The sequence below is a fragment of the Lissotriton vulgaris genome, unplaced genomic scaffold, assembly GCF_964263255.1.
Source record: "Lissotriton vulgaris unplaced genomic scaffold, aLisVul1.2 SCAFFOLD_1232, whole genome shotgun sequence".
NCBI lineage: Eukaryota > Metazoa > Chordata > Amphibia > Caudata > Salamandridae > Lissotriton > Lissotriton vulgaris.
In genome coordinates this window covers 333102-349283 of record NW_028247607.1, presented here as the reverse complement: position 1 = coordinate 349283, position 16182 = coordinate 333102, and the positions used below count along the sequence as shown (strand labels likewise).

General features: G+C 44.4%; 1 protein-coding gene across 2 annotated transcripts in view; it reads left to right on the top strand.

Moving 5' to 3' along the window:
• LOC147665134 (GTPase IMAP family member 4-like) overlaps positions 1-16182 on the top strand; it is a 101804-nt gene that overhangs the window by 11388 nt on the left and 74234 nt on the right. Inside the window, exons 2-5 of one of the 2 annotated variants that reach the window (XM_086949742.1) lie at positions 1716-1823; positions 2250-2316; positions 2443-2481; positions 9311-9439. In XM_086949742.1, the coding sequence (XP_086805868.1) occupies positions 2259-2316; positions 2443-2481; positions 9311-9439 (226 nt within the window). In that variant the 5' untranslated portion in view covers positions 1716-1823; positions 2250-2258. The remainder of the gene's footprint in view (positions 1-1715; positions 1824-2249; positions 2317-2442; positions 2482-9310; positions 9440-16182) is intronic. The other variant, XM_086949741.1, reaches the window with a different exon arrangement.

The window sequence follows — 16182 nt, the reverse complement described above, 5'->3', positions numbered from 1 at the left end:
TGTGTTTGCCTGTGTATGTGAAAGCATTTGTGTGTGTGAGTGCGCGCCTGTGTGTGTGTGTGTGTGTGTGCATGCCTGTCCAGGGTAATGCAATCCTTCACTTCTGTCAAGATTAACATGAACATGAATGTTATGTTTTTATCACATTTGTCGTTGTCAGAATAAAAAGAATGCCAATGTGGCCAGGCCTCGCCTCGACATGGGGTTCTAATTAGCGTTTTCTCTCCAGCCTGAAGTGTGTTTTAGGTCAGGCAGAGCAGATGATGCATCTCTTCTACGCAAATGATACAGTTCTGATGGCCAGGACACCCCTGTCCTTACCACACTTGATGGGCTCTTACTTGACCTTTATAGATAAACTGGGACTGATAGTCAATAGATCGAAAACATATATCATGATAGCAGGGATTGGAAAGAAGAAGTCCATACCATTTCACCTAGATGGGGGCTCGCTGGAACGAGTAGAGTCATTTATGTATTTAGGACCCCTCTTAATAATTAGGGGTCTATGATTGCAAATCAAACTAACATGCTACAAAGAAGTATAGGGGTGTTGTGGAAATTTGCCTCCAAACTGGGGAAAAAATCAATTACTGAAATGCTTAAAATATATAAAGCAAAATCAATAGCCATAGCAACCTACGGAGCTGAAATATATGGGGTATGGCAGAAGTGGGTGCCTTGCAGATGGTCAAGGACAAGTTTGTGAAAAAATTGCAATCAGTTAAATCAGCCTTTTCGAATCTGATTGCCCACAAATAACTTGCCCTCCCCTTTATTTCTGACACTATTAAATTGACCCCACTCCTTTTATGGTTGCTCATCTGGAAAAGGGATACGGTTAGATAAAATCAGACAATACTAAAAGACGTAATATCTTTAGATCAAGCCAGCAATATCCCGTGGCTAGTATATGTTAGAAGGTCTCACAGACTTGGGCTTAGCTGATTTGTACATAACACCAAACAAATGTTTGCCCTTTTCCAAGATTAAGCTGAAAAAGGCCTTCTTCAAAAATGTGAGCTATAAAGATAGCAACACAATCAAAGTAAAGCTATGGTTATTCATTACAATACCTTGCCCAGAATCCCCAAGGATCATGACTCCTATCTCTCCTTTGTTACTAATAATATGCATCAATATCTTTTAACAAGGATGAGGTTAAATTATTTCCTCTTGACGGTAGGATACCCAGCGCATGTATACTCACTAAAAAACCTGTCGCAATGTCCTTGTAATGGTGTGTCTTCCCAAACCATGTCGCATATCTTACTTTTTTGTCCTCATTATAAAATGGAGAGACCAAAAGTATATGCTCCCCCTGATAACAAAATTGAGTCCAGTTTCACATTCTACGGCTCTTGCAGGTATTAACTCCCTGGAAACACCATATATTTTTTTCATGGTTGCAAAATGTTTATATTCAGTTCTTCGTATAAGGAGAGATTCAACAGGCAGGTATGTTGTTTTAATTGAACAAATAGATAAAAGTCTCATGACTGGAAAATTATTTATTGGAATGTGCTACTCGTATTTGCCCAGGGGGAATTGCATTTTTTTATTTCATGCTGCAATAAATTGTCCTCACAATGAACTGAAGTTTATTTTTGCAATGGGCTACTTGTGAATATTGATATTTTATTGGGCATATCTTAAAACCATTTATTATTCATTTTAGACTTCTTGTCGATCAAATGTTTTTAGGATAATTTTAGTCTGTAATTTTATGCATGTATCAAATGTAAATAAATATATTTTGTCTTGATTTGATTTAGGATACCTTTGTCAATATCATAACCACCTCCAGATGAAGGTAAAGGACAGTGTTTCCTTATTGTTTTAGAGTTTCAATTTAGTTTGATTAATTTCTTTTATATGTCTTGGATGGTGGTAATTACACATCTCATTGCGAAAAACAACATTTGTTTCAATGCTTTTTTTATAACCTCCTAATTTAAACCTGTTGCCTTGAATTCAATCTTCTCTAAATAAACTGTCCTTCAGTTCTCCATTTGAAGAAGTAAAACTATCAAACCTTTCACAATATTTGTAGTTATGTATTATTCAAATTGGAGAATGTATGAGCAAACTCGTAAATAAGAGTGCTGAGGTATCAATGCATGAGCGAGGGGGGTCAACGATTAATAAACTCCTAAATGATGTAGATAAATGGAATACTTGTTTTCTTAAACTAGGTAGATTTTTTAATATGCAAAAATAATGACTTTTTATACAAATATATTTCACAGGAAAAGGGTATGGAGCAGAGAGGATCAGTAAATCAAAGAACAACAAGAAAAGGAGAAATTACCACAGGTAAGGTAAAAATCAAAGCTTCTTTTTTGTGTATGAAGCTAAAATACTGGACGGCTTTGCATCTGAAGTTTTATAGATTTGTGTCCCTAATGTAATCTGACCTTGTTATTTATTTACTTCCTGCAGATTTTCAGAAAATCCACCATCACAAACCAAAAAAGTCCAGTAAGTATAAAAACAATGTCTTTCAGCTTTAAAGTTAGGTGACACTTGGCTCACGAGTTTAAACAAATAGCTAACAAAGCCATCAATTGACAATCCCATGTTAAAAGACAAAGCATCTTTGAGCTTTAAAACCTATGCGTGGGTGGAGATGCCAACATACAAATCTCTAAAACCTCAATCATATCAGCTAGAACACTTTTCAAAACAAGAAAAGTGGAATCTGATTCCATTGAGACTGGGAGCTTATTCAGCTAAGAGACCTTACCCCAAAATGGAAACACCAAGGAATGGGCCTTTGTGGACATGGAGATGAGTCACTACTCCACCTATTATGTATCTGTCCAGCACTATTAAATATTCAGAAAACCCTTTCACGGCCAACACTAAAGAGAGAACAAATAAGAACTTACAGAGCTGCTACAATAAAATGCTTAGAGGCTCGACAGTCCAAAGGGCATGCAAGGTGATAGAGTTTCTGAGCCTAGTGGCAAATAAATTAGAAAAGAGTGATAGATGAATAGAACTTGTCATTTCAGAACCACCTTGTTTATTCGAATTAAAATTCTACGGCTCATAGGACTACAGCCCTCTATTTACAAATTATGAAACTGTGCTTGTTTGGGTATAGTTTAACCCAAGTTCATTTGAAGCCCACTTTTTGCAGTAGGGCTTGTCATCACATGCCCACATGAAATGAACTGTTTTAATATTATTTTGAACATATATTTAAATGAGTTTAATGTCATTTTCAAAACAGAACAATTTTCTGACATTTTTATGTATTCTGGTGGATTGTAACGCTCTTTTATGATTTTAAATGAAATTGAATAAAAGTACTTCCTCTCTATTGATCTAAGTTGGTATTAAATTCATTCAAAGAAACACATCCACTTGCTTTGAGAGTCTCAAGTAATCAGGTTGTGGCTACAAAGATTTACATAGCATGTGGATTCTTGATGGGTGCCAAACCCAAATCTCATATGAACTCGCTAAAGTCTGTCTTCAAATTCCTTCAATATTATGACTTAGGAAGGACTCCTCCCAGAAGTTGTGGTGGGAATACATCAAGCGGTTGTGTGGGTTGGAGGCAGAGCTGAGGCTCCCAAGGAAGGTCTTTCAATGGATTTCCTGAATGCTGCTCAGGAAAGTAGGGATAGGGATGAAGTGATGATGGGGTACCTTAGGACTGGGTAGAGGTGTATACCTTCCAGAACTGTTGACCACCAACCCTGGACAAGGGAGATTCACCAGATTGGAGATGGAAATGTGGGAGTAATGCCCATCTGGAGGTAAGTGGACTTCTAAACCAGTCAAATTTGGGACTCTGGAACACTGATCCCTTTTATTTATGCTGAAGAGCCATAGGGAATGGACTTCTGAGAGACCTTGTTCAGTTCCATTTGGACTTCTGTGGATTGAGGAGAGGATGTGGTATCCCTTCCTTTATCAATTTCAAAAGACTCCTAAAAGACCTCCACCTCAATCGTGCCTTCCTGAACTGAGAACTGAAATGCACAAACCTGCACTCTGCAGACCCCTAGCAATGTTCCACCACTCCCTACCTCATCACCGCTCCCTAACGCCCTCCTCGTTCACATCCTCTCGGAGGGAGATTTAGCACAATACTTTGTGCACACATCGAGTCTACCTCTGGACCTCTGTACCTCAATAACGCACCTCGAACGCACAGCGCATTGGGACTTTTGAACACTTATCCTTACCTTTGTCTCTTTTATGTGATTTCTCCCCTATCGGCTGTAAATCGTTCCCATACTTTCGGGTCTGGCTAGTGTTAAATAAAACCTCTTAAATAAATAATAAAAATTAAATATACAGACTCCCAGCATGTGGCTGGCCAGAAGGGCTTTACTATATGACACCTCAGTGAGATCTTCCTGCTTGGAGACTTTTGGCATGGCTTCCACATGCAGAATTTCCCAGGTCTCTAGATATTTTTCCTCCCTTTATCAGTTCCAGTTTTATAATTTCTCCCACTTTGGCACACCCTAATATGCTATTCAGTTTTACTCAAAGGGTTGTCTGAATTATATTCCATGGAGGCCAAACTATTCATGTGACCTCTGGGACAGAGTGGTATCCCACAAATCAATAAAATATGGGTACTGAGTCTGCTCATTACCCTGAGCTGCATACCCTGGGTAGATATAAATGGGAGTCATGGGTTGGCCCCATGGAGGACAGTAGGTGGAGAGAGACCCCTATAGAACCAAGGGAACTAGGCATCTCAGCCAAGCTTTGATTAATTCAGTTCTGATACTTACATGCTATGAAGGCACAAAAGCGCTTCTCACACAGCTGCTTGTCCCAGCTGTGATGGGGAATACGCAGACTTCAATAACATTAACTGGTCCCACCCAAGGATTTCCCTCTACCGGGGGGAATGTTTCAGTCCCTGTCTCTAGTGACAGAAAGCCCTATTTACCTAATGCAGCAAATTGGACTCCTGGGCTTGATGGACGACCTGGGAATCAAAAGTGATAGGACCTTGGTGAGCCTGGGCACCCAAATTTCCAAAATAGAAATGTTTCTAGTCTGGATCTCTGTGAACACAACTCAGATCGATGCCAGGCAATGGACTGGAGATAAAGATGGATGAACCCATATGCAGGTCGAGAAGGTGCCCATATAGACACAAGAAAAATTGGGCTGTTATGAATTAATATGAAATTAACTGGTTGTGCCACCAAATTCCTTAAATATAAGGTATTGCAATTATACCTGGCCTACATCACTGAAATATTTAAATGTGTATATTATTATGGAATAAAAAGAAAATGTGGCTTATTTAAAAAACAACTTAACGCACAGTTGTGACTAATGAGCACACTCCAGGAGGTTACCTTGATGAGCCTCGAAGAACTTGAACTTTCTAAATGAGTCATGCACTATTATGTATACCTTGAAGTGTTTCACAAATGCTTCATTGGCAATGTTGAACACTGCCAACTCAAGGTTTTTGTAAGAAATGGTGTTGCCACTTCTACAGGGGGTAGCATGGTTCAGAGCGGGCAGGCCAAACTCCTGAGGACATGTGAAGTATCCCCGCAGTACCCACAGATGACACACCAGGCACACCACAAAAGAGGCACAACACCAGTTCGGATAAAAGAAGAATAACTGTTGTATTGTACCAAATATGCAAGAGTAACACCCAGTAATCACAGTAGGGCACCAACGGGTGCCAGGGCAATGGATTCCAGGGGGATTATTTACAAGGAGAATGGGGAAGAAAAAGGTAAGTCAGTTCATGGGTGTCCAGAGCTGAAATAAAAACCAAGTTATCAATTGGAGTGGGACATTAAGCATGAACGCATATCAGGCATTATAACTTCAACATCACCCCTGTAAAAATACATGAGCTCTCAGCATGAACATCCGGCCTAGGCCTAAGCTCTGAGGCAGGACACCTGTAATAAAACCTCAAAGCTTTCTCATTAGCATGGAAGCAGCGTCAGCTCAACCAACAGGTATGAAACATCAGGATACATTGGCAACAGGACACGACTGATCCTGGGCAGGGGGCGCAGTAACCTAAGCGCCCAGCTTTCCCATAAGGCTTGGCCCTAACTCATGGGCCAGGAACACCTGTAATAAAACAGCAAGGCTTCCGCCACCATAACCCTGTGGATAGAAACATCAGGCGGAGCTTGTGAGGCATGAACTCTTCCATGGGCACCTCAGGGGAAACAATAACACATGGTGCATAGTTCCTGAGCAATACCATGGGCATCAATAACATTGGCAACAGGCAACATCTCATTAGGCCAAGAGAATAACCATCTCATTAGGTAAGTAGAAACATTTAATTCAGCTGGGTCTGGGCTAGCATAATCATCCACCATGGGGCATCAACCACTCTTTGGAGCCCCCTGGGGCATATACCTTCCTCATGTAACCCGGGGCGCCAGTGACAGTCCCCTCCACATCCCTAAAATTAGGCAACACTTTTGGGGGTAACTTTGCATCAAAAAGTTAGGCAACGTTTCAGGGGGGGGGGTAGGCCTAAATATCCACAACAGATGGTCACTCAGTACTTCAGGCGGGCTCTTGCCCAGTTCGGACGCCTTTGCGGGCCCACCAGGGCCCAACAGCAGACTCCCAAGAGAAGGGGGGCGAGCACAGGCCCTGTGCCCTGACTCCAGCCCCCAACCATCACGTAGCTGAGCCCCCACTAACTGGGCTCCTTGGGATGTCCTTCTGGCTCCGGGCTCTCACCACAATGCTGGCCGCTTTGTCGAGGGGGGCGGTCAGGAGGCTTCACGCGATCTTCTCCTGCAGGCTCTAAACCTCTTCTGCGGGGTCCTCGGGGACTCTCACGCAAGGCGGGGGGAGGGCAGGCACCGACACGTGTCTCAATGCCCCCTCTCTCGCGCTCCGTATCGGTGGGCAGCTTAGCTCCTCACCCGGGTCCCTCTGGCTCTCCCTGGGGCACTCGCTTGTTCTCCGAGCGCTCGTGCTGGTTCCTCCCGGGTCCCGGGCATCCTCCCGACGGCAGGGCTCCCTCTGCACACGGAGCCCTCCCAGTGGCATGCCGATCTTCTTGCGGGGGCACAGACCGGCAAGGTGGACTCCTGCTTCGGTTGCTTCCCACGGGGCTCCCTCCAGACTGTGGGGGCCCCGCACCGACGCCTCTCACCCCTCGGCTTCACCCAGTCGCCTTCCCTTCCTCTGGCAGCCAATCCTTGCGCGGCCTTCAGGGGGCGCGGCAGCACGGGCCAATCCGTGTGCGGCGGGCTGGAGGCGCGGCTGGTAACGTCACCCGGGCGCCCCGGCCCTCTCCTCACTCCGGCGGCCCTCTCATCACTCGGGGCCGCCGCGACAATGATGGCAACGTGGGAACTCCTCTACGTAGCGCCGGGCCGCGGCGGTGATATCTGGCTATGTAAAACCGGCGCGAGGCAGCGCCAACACTCCCCGGGCTGTGGCGGTGAGGACGGCAGCAATAAGGGGTAGGATCCTTTTTGGTAATTCTTCCACATACAGCATAAGCGTGCCAAAACGCGGGGTGGGCTCCCGCGGCGCTATCTCCTGAGCAAAAGGGCGCAAACACGTGGGATAGGCAACCACAGCACTATTCACGGCACCCAGCTCCTCTCTCGGGCCTCACAGCTTCCAGGGCCCGAGGGGCTCCCAGGGGCACAGTGCTTTCGGTGCCCACGGCGCTTGAAGGGCCAGCAGCGCTTCCGGGGCCACAACAGTCACAGGCCACAGCGCTTCAGCAACACAGCAGTTCCTTAGGGGCACACTCCTCATACAGCGCTTCTGCAGCACAGCACTTCCTAGGGGGCCACAGCTTCATGAGTATGTGCTTGACAGGCACACAACGATGGGGGGGGCGACAGTCCCAGCAGCAGGCCCAGGGGTCCCCGGATAACTCTCCTCACCTCCTGAGGGGGGGGGTCCTGTCCTCAGCACTCATTCCTATTCAGGGTGCTTCTTCACGCAGCGCTGGCGTGGTGCAAGGTCCCACAGCTTCCGGGACTTTGGGGGGCCCTCCTTCCTCAGGGGCCCTGGGGACAGAGCAGTAGCACTAATGGGCCAGGTCAACAGGTAGTGGGGGCATCATCAAAGCAGGGTGGTAGGCTCTCACCATCCCCACTGCAGCGTGGCCCTCCTCCCACACAGCAGCCTTGAACTCCTGAAGTGGGGCTTTACAAGCCCTGGGGACAGTAGGGGGGTTCTGGATGGGTGTAGGGTCCAGCACACAGGCCCAAGTGGCGGTATCCCCTCACAGCAGGTCCCCTCGCATTCCTGTCCCAGCTCTGTCTCCCTGCATGGTAGCACATCCCCCTTACTTATACCCTCCTCCCAGTCAGTGTCAGAACCTTCTAGAATGTGGTGACAATCTGGTCTAACCTGGCTCAGGGGGAGGAGTAGAGCACCCTTGGTGCCAGGCTTCCCTCCAAGAGCTAGGGGTGGCTGGGTACCTAACGACTAGACTGCTAACCTCCTGCAGTCAGGTGGCACACACATAGCCTGGGCATCCATTTTAAAAACACAACCTTTCACCAGGGTACATTTTACAATGGGGGAAATTGACACGTGCTCACACCATTGCATGACATTACATATTAACAAGGCGTCTCACACCACACATGGCCTATACAGCTTTATAACCATGGGGGAAACATTTCCAATTAGGAGGGCAAAAAGCGAAACATTTTTGGGGAAAAGGGCCATGTCCAACAGTTTTATATTACAATAAATCGTATTGAATGCAGGTAACATTTCCATTTTATTTCAATAGGGTTGTATTTGAGTATTATGACATAGCTCTGCTTTGATTAATGTTGTGACATGCTGAAAAAGCCAGTAGGCCTCACTTTATCATAGTGACACTCCTGTATATTGTATTTACCATACGTAGAGATAATGTGATATTGTGGCTACTGGGTTCATGCTTCTGAGCATTTAGAACTCTTTTGAGGGTGCCACCAAAGGTCTTTCAATCTTCTTATTGTACATATTTGAACATTCATACATATTATTTAATAGTGTGTGCATATTGAAGTACAATTCCTTTTCATAAGAAAAAACTCAGTGGACAATGCTGCTGTTGCATACAACAAAGCTGGGAATATTAACCCAGACCGACTCTTCTGAGTAGGCATTGAACTGCTCTGCTTGGCTACCCTTGGAGAGTGAAGTGCTTCAGTGGGGTTCTCAGCAAAAAAAAGTTACTGAGTTATTATTTATGAAAGACTCACATCCTTTACAACTATTAAACCAATTTCTCACAACAGGAATCAAAACTATATACGCTCATGCTTATGCATGTTCACACATGATTGTGTACTTATTTTTACAGGTAACCACTGGTTCTGGTGGATTTCTTTGTGGGCAGCTTTGTATCAGATATGGCTGCAACTCTTGATCCTCTTTCACTATTTACAGCAGCAGATATCAGAAGCTTTGGCAACGAAGGAAAACAACACAGGTGAGAAATATAATGAAATGTTTTAAGATGCTATTAAAAAGGAGCCCCCACACTCATAATTAGGTGTGGGCTGGCACTAATGAAGACACCTTCTCAGCAATGAAATGTCATTGCTGACCAAACAATACGGTATTCACTGTTTTTATTGAGATAATTTAAAGTAGGGTGCTTAATTTATAATTAATGCAATTTGCTGTTTCACGTACTACAACATCTTTCTCAGCCAATTCACAGGTTTCCAGGCAAACTTTGAAATATGAGACTAAACAAGAGGCTGCAGATTTGGCAATGCGTTGCAATGGTGTCACCAAAAATTAACCTAACTAGCAAAGTTGGGGGCCACAGGGCTGCTCAAGGGCCCATGTGGCCCCAGCACATTCCCCACATGGTGTGAGAGCCAGCATTGCTCCCACCCATATGGGGAAGCTATTAATGCTGTTCCCTCTGCGTGGGAGCAATATCTTGTTCTATTTCTCTGCCTGCATTAGTGCTGGGAAGGAAAGAGATCATAAGTCTGCTCCCAGCTGGCAAGAACCTTTTTAAAGCTCCCACTTGCTGGGAACACCTATGTGTTTGCACCCCTTTGGTGGGAGATGTGAAAATGCTCCCACCAGATGGGAGCACACACAAGCTGCAGTAGTGTGGGCAGGCAAACTACTATCTCCTGGTGGACGCAGCAGCTGAGCCAGCCCTGGAGGAGGAGGTCTCTGGGCACATGAAAGGTCCAGAGAAGGGGGCCCCACTGACCCCTCCCTTTTGATGTATGTGATGGGCATAGGGTACCCAGGGCCTTTGCTGTGTAACCCTCTCCCCTGTAAAATATATAGAGCTCTGAAGGATGGAGTACTTGTGACTGAATATACTTGTGTAGGTGGGCTGCAAGTCCACTCCCCAACATATTTAAATTGGTCCTTGGGGGATGTAGGGCAAATTATGGCTCAGGGAGAATGGCTGCACACCTCCTCCCCTTAAAGGTAACTTGCGCAAGGCGATGGGTACCCCGGGAAAACAAGCATTGGAATGCAATAGGCCTCGCAATAGAAAAGTTTGAGCTTTTGGTGTGGAAAATGTAAATATTTTTTAATTTTTGTTTATGTTTTTCAAAATACAAAAGTATTAATGTTGTTATTAGAAATGGCAATAGTTAAAAAATTAGCAAATGTTACATCTATAGCATTAGTAAAGGTACATGTTTAGTTTTCCCCTGTAAGTAAGCGTTGCCTAATCTGTTCAATTCTGTTCCTAAAGTCAATGTCCCTCGCATAGAATTGAGCCAAACGAGTTTGTCTACTTTGCAAGTTCACTGCCGAGCCGGCTTATCATGTTGAAGGCACAAGAGAACAAATGTTTGAAGTCTAATTTACTAAGCGAGAGTGGCAGTTACCAGTTCAGAATCTTAAATCATGCCGGCTACAATGCTGCAATTTTACATCAAAGCTCATACGTGAGCTGGCTATTTTCAGAAAGGGAATGCCAGGGAAGCATTGTAATTGGAAACTCGCTGCAAGGCCCCATACAAATGACGGAATGCTACAATGTTTAAAAGGTCATACGCGAGCAGATTGTTCAAACAACCCATGGAAGCATTTGTCTTTTCTAACTCGCTGAAATGTGCACACTCCTAGCTCTGACTTAAGAAAAGTAAAAAAGAAAATCCTTGTTTGTTTATTTGACAGATCCAAATAAGTGTCCATGAAAATGACACCGTTGTAATGTAATTATCTATTTACCATAGGTGTGCTCCCACCTGTAGTCCTGAAAAGCGGTTAATGCAGCGTTGAACATTAACGCCCAAAATGAATACTCCCACGACATGTCGGTGAAAATACAGCGGGTTAGAGGTAAACGCCGTAGAACGGCTGTTTCCCCGAGTAAAAAAACAGTAGACACATCCTCCAGTGTATATGTTAAAAGAGGCAGTTATTGTGTTAGAGTGAGGACTAGGTGGCCGCTCCTCGCTCGCGAACTAACTACAAGTCGACACAGGAAGGACACTCGTGCCGCTGGTTGCAGGTGCACTTGAAAGACGACGTGTTTGGTTGCTCATTGAAAAATTACATTTTAAAACACAAAAATTATTTCTTTTTCAGCACAGGTTTACCACCAATGACCAAATAAAACGTGGAGAAGATTTAGAACAGCGTGAACCACATCATGTACCTGTAATGCCTTGAAAGACTTCCAACTGCTCTTGAACCAGTGTGTGGATTATGGGATGCATTTGCACAAGATCACACGTGTGAGCTATGAGGTGCGGTGTTGTGCAAGTCAAGCCCGCTACAGCACCCCGTTTTTCAGCGTTGGCAAGTTGACAGTGCACCTGCATTTAGTGCAAAATACTGGAATGAATGAAAACACGTCTAAAGCGCATAGCTAGTACACGAGTGTCCATTCCCAGAACACCAGAAGTGCGCAAGCACAACTTAAGTTCCATGCTACCTTATGCAACCAAAGAAAAGGGTAACACTTGCCCACCATGTGGGTACTAAAATGCAGCAAGGACGGGGCTGCAGCGGGAGTTGCTAACCACTCGGCGTCAGTGCCACTGCACCTGCTGCACTAGTGATAGCAACAACACTCGCTGCTGGGCTTCAAAGGGAAGGATTGTGATTTGGGTACGAGAATCGAGTAGTAACTTCAAACACAGATGCTGGCCAAGAACTCTGGGAATCGGTCCTTTCATACGTTAACTGAGAATTTGGCATTTTTAGCGCACTTGCAGTCTTATTAAGAAGCAATAATTGAGCTGGTGCTGGTGCCTGTGATTGTGAGTAAAAAGGGGACCGGGACATAAAACGGGTGTGATCTTTTAAGGCCTAAGCAGGTGTGTTAAGGGTCTGTTCTACGTCAGCGAGATGATTGATTTTACATGCAGGCACAAGTGCGTGGGATGTTAGGACACAATGACAGAGCAGAGGAAACTGTGGTATGTTCACTGAAGTAATCAGAAAGAAGCTGGAACTGTAGGTTCTTAAGTTACTTTATCAGTTATGATATTAAGTAATAAGTTATAGCGATAACCCCATCAGGAGCAGCTGTCCTGCTGCTCAGCCCTCACTCAACTGACATTCACAGCACACCAACATTCCAATCATCTAACATTCCACACGTCATACATACAAGCTGAGCAGCAGGGAAACACAAGATATAACATATCTCCCTTCGTTATGGGTACAATTGCATAAAGCAATAAAAATAGTTGTCAATAAAATGCACTTTAGTACACATAGTCAAGGATATTAAAACAGTGCACCAAAGTACAAATGGACAACACAAACAAAATATTTTAACACATCCCGCAACAAATATTCTAACACATCCCGAACCGCATTACTTCCTGAAATGAACAACTATCTTCATCCTACATCCTTATGCCACTAATTATACAAGTTGGCCAGACCACTATAACAAGCAAGACACAAAGGAACAAACTTAACGCAACAAACATCAGGAAACAAGGCACACACCATAGACTAAGAACAAGTACTCGCATAACTCATCCATACTACGGGAAACCACACACACACACCAAGCACACCTCAGCACCACACGTGCATACAACAAGCACTTATGTAGCCGGGAAACCACGTGCACACAACACACCCAAACTGGACATATGCGGCAAACAACTTGTTCACAAGCTAATAAGTGGCTCAACAACCTGACGCCAACTCGCACACAACACCCATTGGGAACAAAGCTTGCTGAAATAAACATCAACCCCAAACAACACAACCAAGGGGTGACCATATACCACATAGCCCCCACAAACGTGAGCTAATGAGTCGCCTAACATCTAGACACACTCACACACAACACTAGTTGTGGAACAGCTCTTGTTAAATTAGCATTAACACACAAACACAACCAAGGGGTGACAATTTACCACATAGCCCCCACAAACAGGAGCTAATGAGTCGCCTAACATCTGGACACACTCACACACAACACTAGTTGTGGAACAACTCTTGTTAAATTAGCATCAACACCTTAACAACACACCCAAGGGGTGACCATATACCACATAGCCCCCACAAACATGAGCTAATGAGTCGCCTAACCTCTAGACACACTTGCACACAACACAAGTTGTGGAACAACTCCTTTCGAGATAATCATCGATCTCTTGGTGATCTAAATACCAACCACCAAACAACACAATCAAGGGGTCACCCTATGCCACATACCCCCCTTAACACTCGCTTTGAGACACAACACAAACAAATGAAAGGCTTACCACCCATACATGACACCTTAATAAAACCTAAACCCTATAGTGGAGAAGACCTGAGACCATTGACACAAATATGTACTTGCGACACATTCATATATTTCCAGTAGCGTTCCGAGCACTGGGACACTTTCCGTTTTTTTTAAAGTCACTTCAGGTGCAGTTGCAGTGGCACTTTCCTTATTATAGTCACTTCTGGTGCAGTTTCTGGGACATTTTCCTTTATATAATCACTTCAGTCGCAATTACAGGGCACTTTCCTTAAATAGTCATTTCTGGTGCAGTGTCTTGGACCTCTATGCAGTTCCTATAACTTGAGCCCATTTAGCTCCTCAAAACAGTTTTCATCTGTGGAACTGGCCATTTTAACATTGATTTCCCTGAGCAGTGTTGGATTATTACGCTGCAGCTTCCATTTACCTTTTCACTTATTACCACAATTATTTTCCTGAGCCCCGACTGTCTCAACCCATGCAGGCTCTCTACGCGCTCCTAGAATCAAACGTTACCCTCAAAACCGCTGTAGACGCACAAAGGCCTCATGGACTGCCTCTCCTTCACCAAAAACTGCTTCGGTGTTTGCTCACGAAAAGTAAACAGATCACGCCGCCTCTCTTCTCCATGCTCCCTTCTCGTTACTAGGCAACCATCATTGTTGCTGTGAAAAGACGAATGGCTGCAATCGCGTAATTGAGAGAGACGCGAAGACGTCAGCACGTAACTGAATGAGTCACCAGGAGCTGCGGCTTCTGACCCACAAAGGATGATGATGGCAGCATTTCTCCAGGCAACAGAGTCTCGTGGTAAGCGTTACTGCCCCGTTTCAAATGACGCACTAAACTAACTGTATGTTGCGCTTGTAAAAATCACACTCTCATTCAGCTGCACAAAATAGGAAAACTATATGAAAACACCGGACAGTCGGGATTCCACTGCAGCACAATTCTGTCGGTCACTTAAGATTGACATAAAAGATAGGCACGAAGAAATCCAAGTGCAGTCTGTGCTCGCTTAGTTTTCCTCAAAATCGTTCACAGCAGCAGCTCGTCTTTAAATGTAAACACTACTGAGGCAGTTACTTTCCCAAATCGTTTAACAGCTGAAAATCCCCTTCACTCTTCTCCCAGGCTCGAAACTCTTACTTTCCCAAATCGTTAAACTGCAGACAAATGCCCTTCACTCTTCTCCGAGGCTCGATTTCATGCCCCCGAACAAACAGTCAACTTTTAAACAACTAAAGACTACAGCTGAATTTTATCTCTTGAATTACATTTATCTGGCACACCTGTGTATCAGGGCGACCGATGGCAAGGTCACTGATGGGGTTCTTCCTTTTTGTGCCAGACAACGTTTGAAACATGCATACTTCATCAGATAAAAGTCATTTACCTCGAAATTGGTCTTTTCCAACGATGTTCTTTTACAGTCCAGTTACACTCTTTTCACTTTTTATTTCTCTTCACCGTTTCACTCTTTTCTTTTCTTTTTAATTTGCACGTGTAGATTCTTCTTGACAGTGATCACCAAATGTCGCCAAATGAAGTAATCAGAAAGAAGCTGGAACTGTAGGTTCTTACGTTACTTTATTAGTTATGATATTAAGTAATAAGTTATAGCGATAACCCCATCAGGAGCAGCTGTCCTGCTGCTCAGCCCTCACTCAACTGACATTCACAGCACACCAACATTCCAATCATCTAACATTCCACACGTCATACATACAAGCTGAGCAGCAGGGAAACACAAGATATAACATTCACCTTATATCGTTTTTTTTATTCCAGTTCCTAAAAACGGTATACTTAAAAAGGGATGGGGTAAAAGATAGTAAGAAAAATGTAAATGGTGAGATGCTGAAAGATAGGAGGACCAGAAGAAAATGAGAACAGGAGACAATAATAATAGAAGAAAAAGTAAATCAGCGGATGGATAATAGAAACGGAGGATAATAAAAAGTATACATATTCAAAGGATAATGAGAGAGTAACATGGCTGACAGAAAACTTGGGGAAAACGCTTAATGAATAAGGAGAACAGAAAGGGAAAGACTGGAAGAAATGTGTTGAAAACAAAAAAATTGGTAAAGTAGGGTATAAGAAACCACGTACATGTCAAAGACATACCAGCAAGAGTGGGGAGGGTGGGAGGAGTAGGGAGGGTGGGAGGAGTCCATGAAGAAGTAAAAAAAAAACGAGACACGGCCTGCCGGCCGTGAAAGTGAAAGTACGGCCGGCCGTGAATAATTAGGGGAGGAGAAATCCTTTGAAGAGCTGCTGGCGGCACCAAACTGGGGAGACACGGCCTTGTGGCAGTGAAACTGAAAGGGGAGGAGAAATGGCTGAGTCAGAGCACACGCTTTGATGCAGCAGGGGGCGGATCGGAGCGGGAAGAGCTGCTGGCGGCACCAAGCTGGTGAACAGATGGCTGGCGATTTGGAGAGGGTGTGTTAAAGGAAAGTGTGTAGCTCTGACTCTGAATGACCTCATTCGACCCCAACGCACCTATTACAATG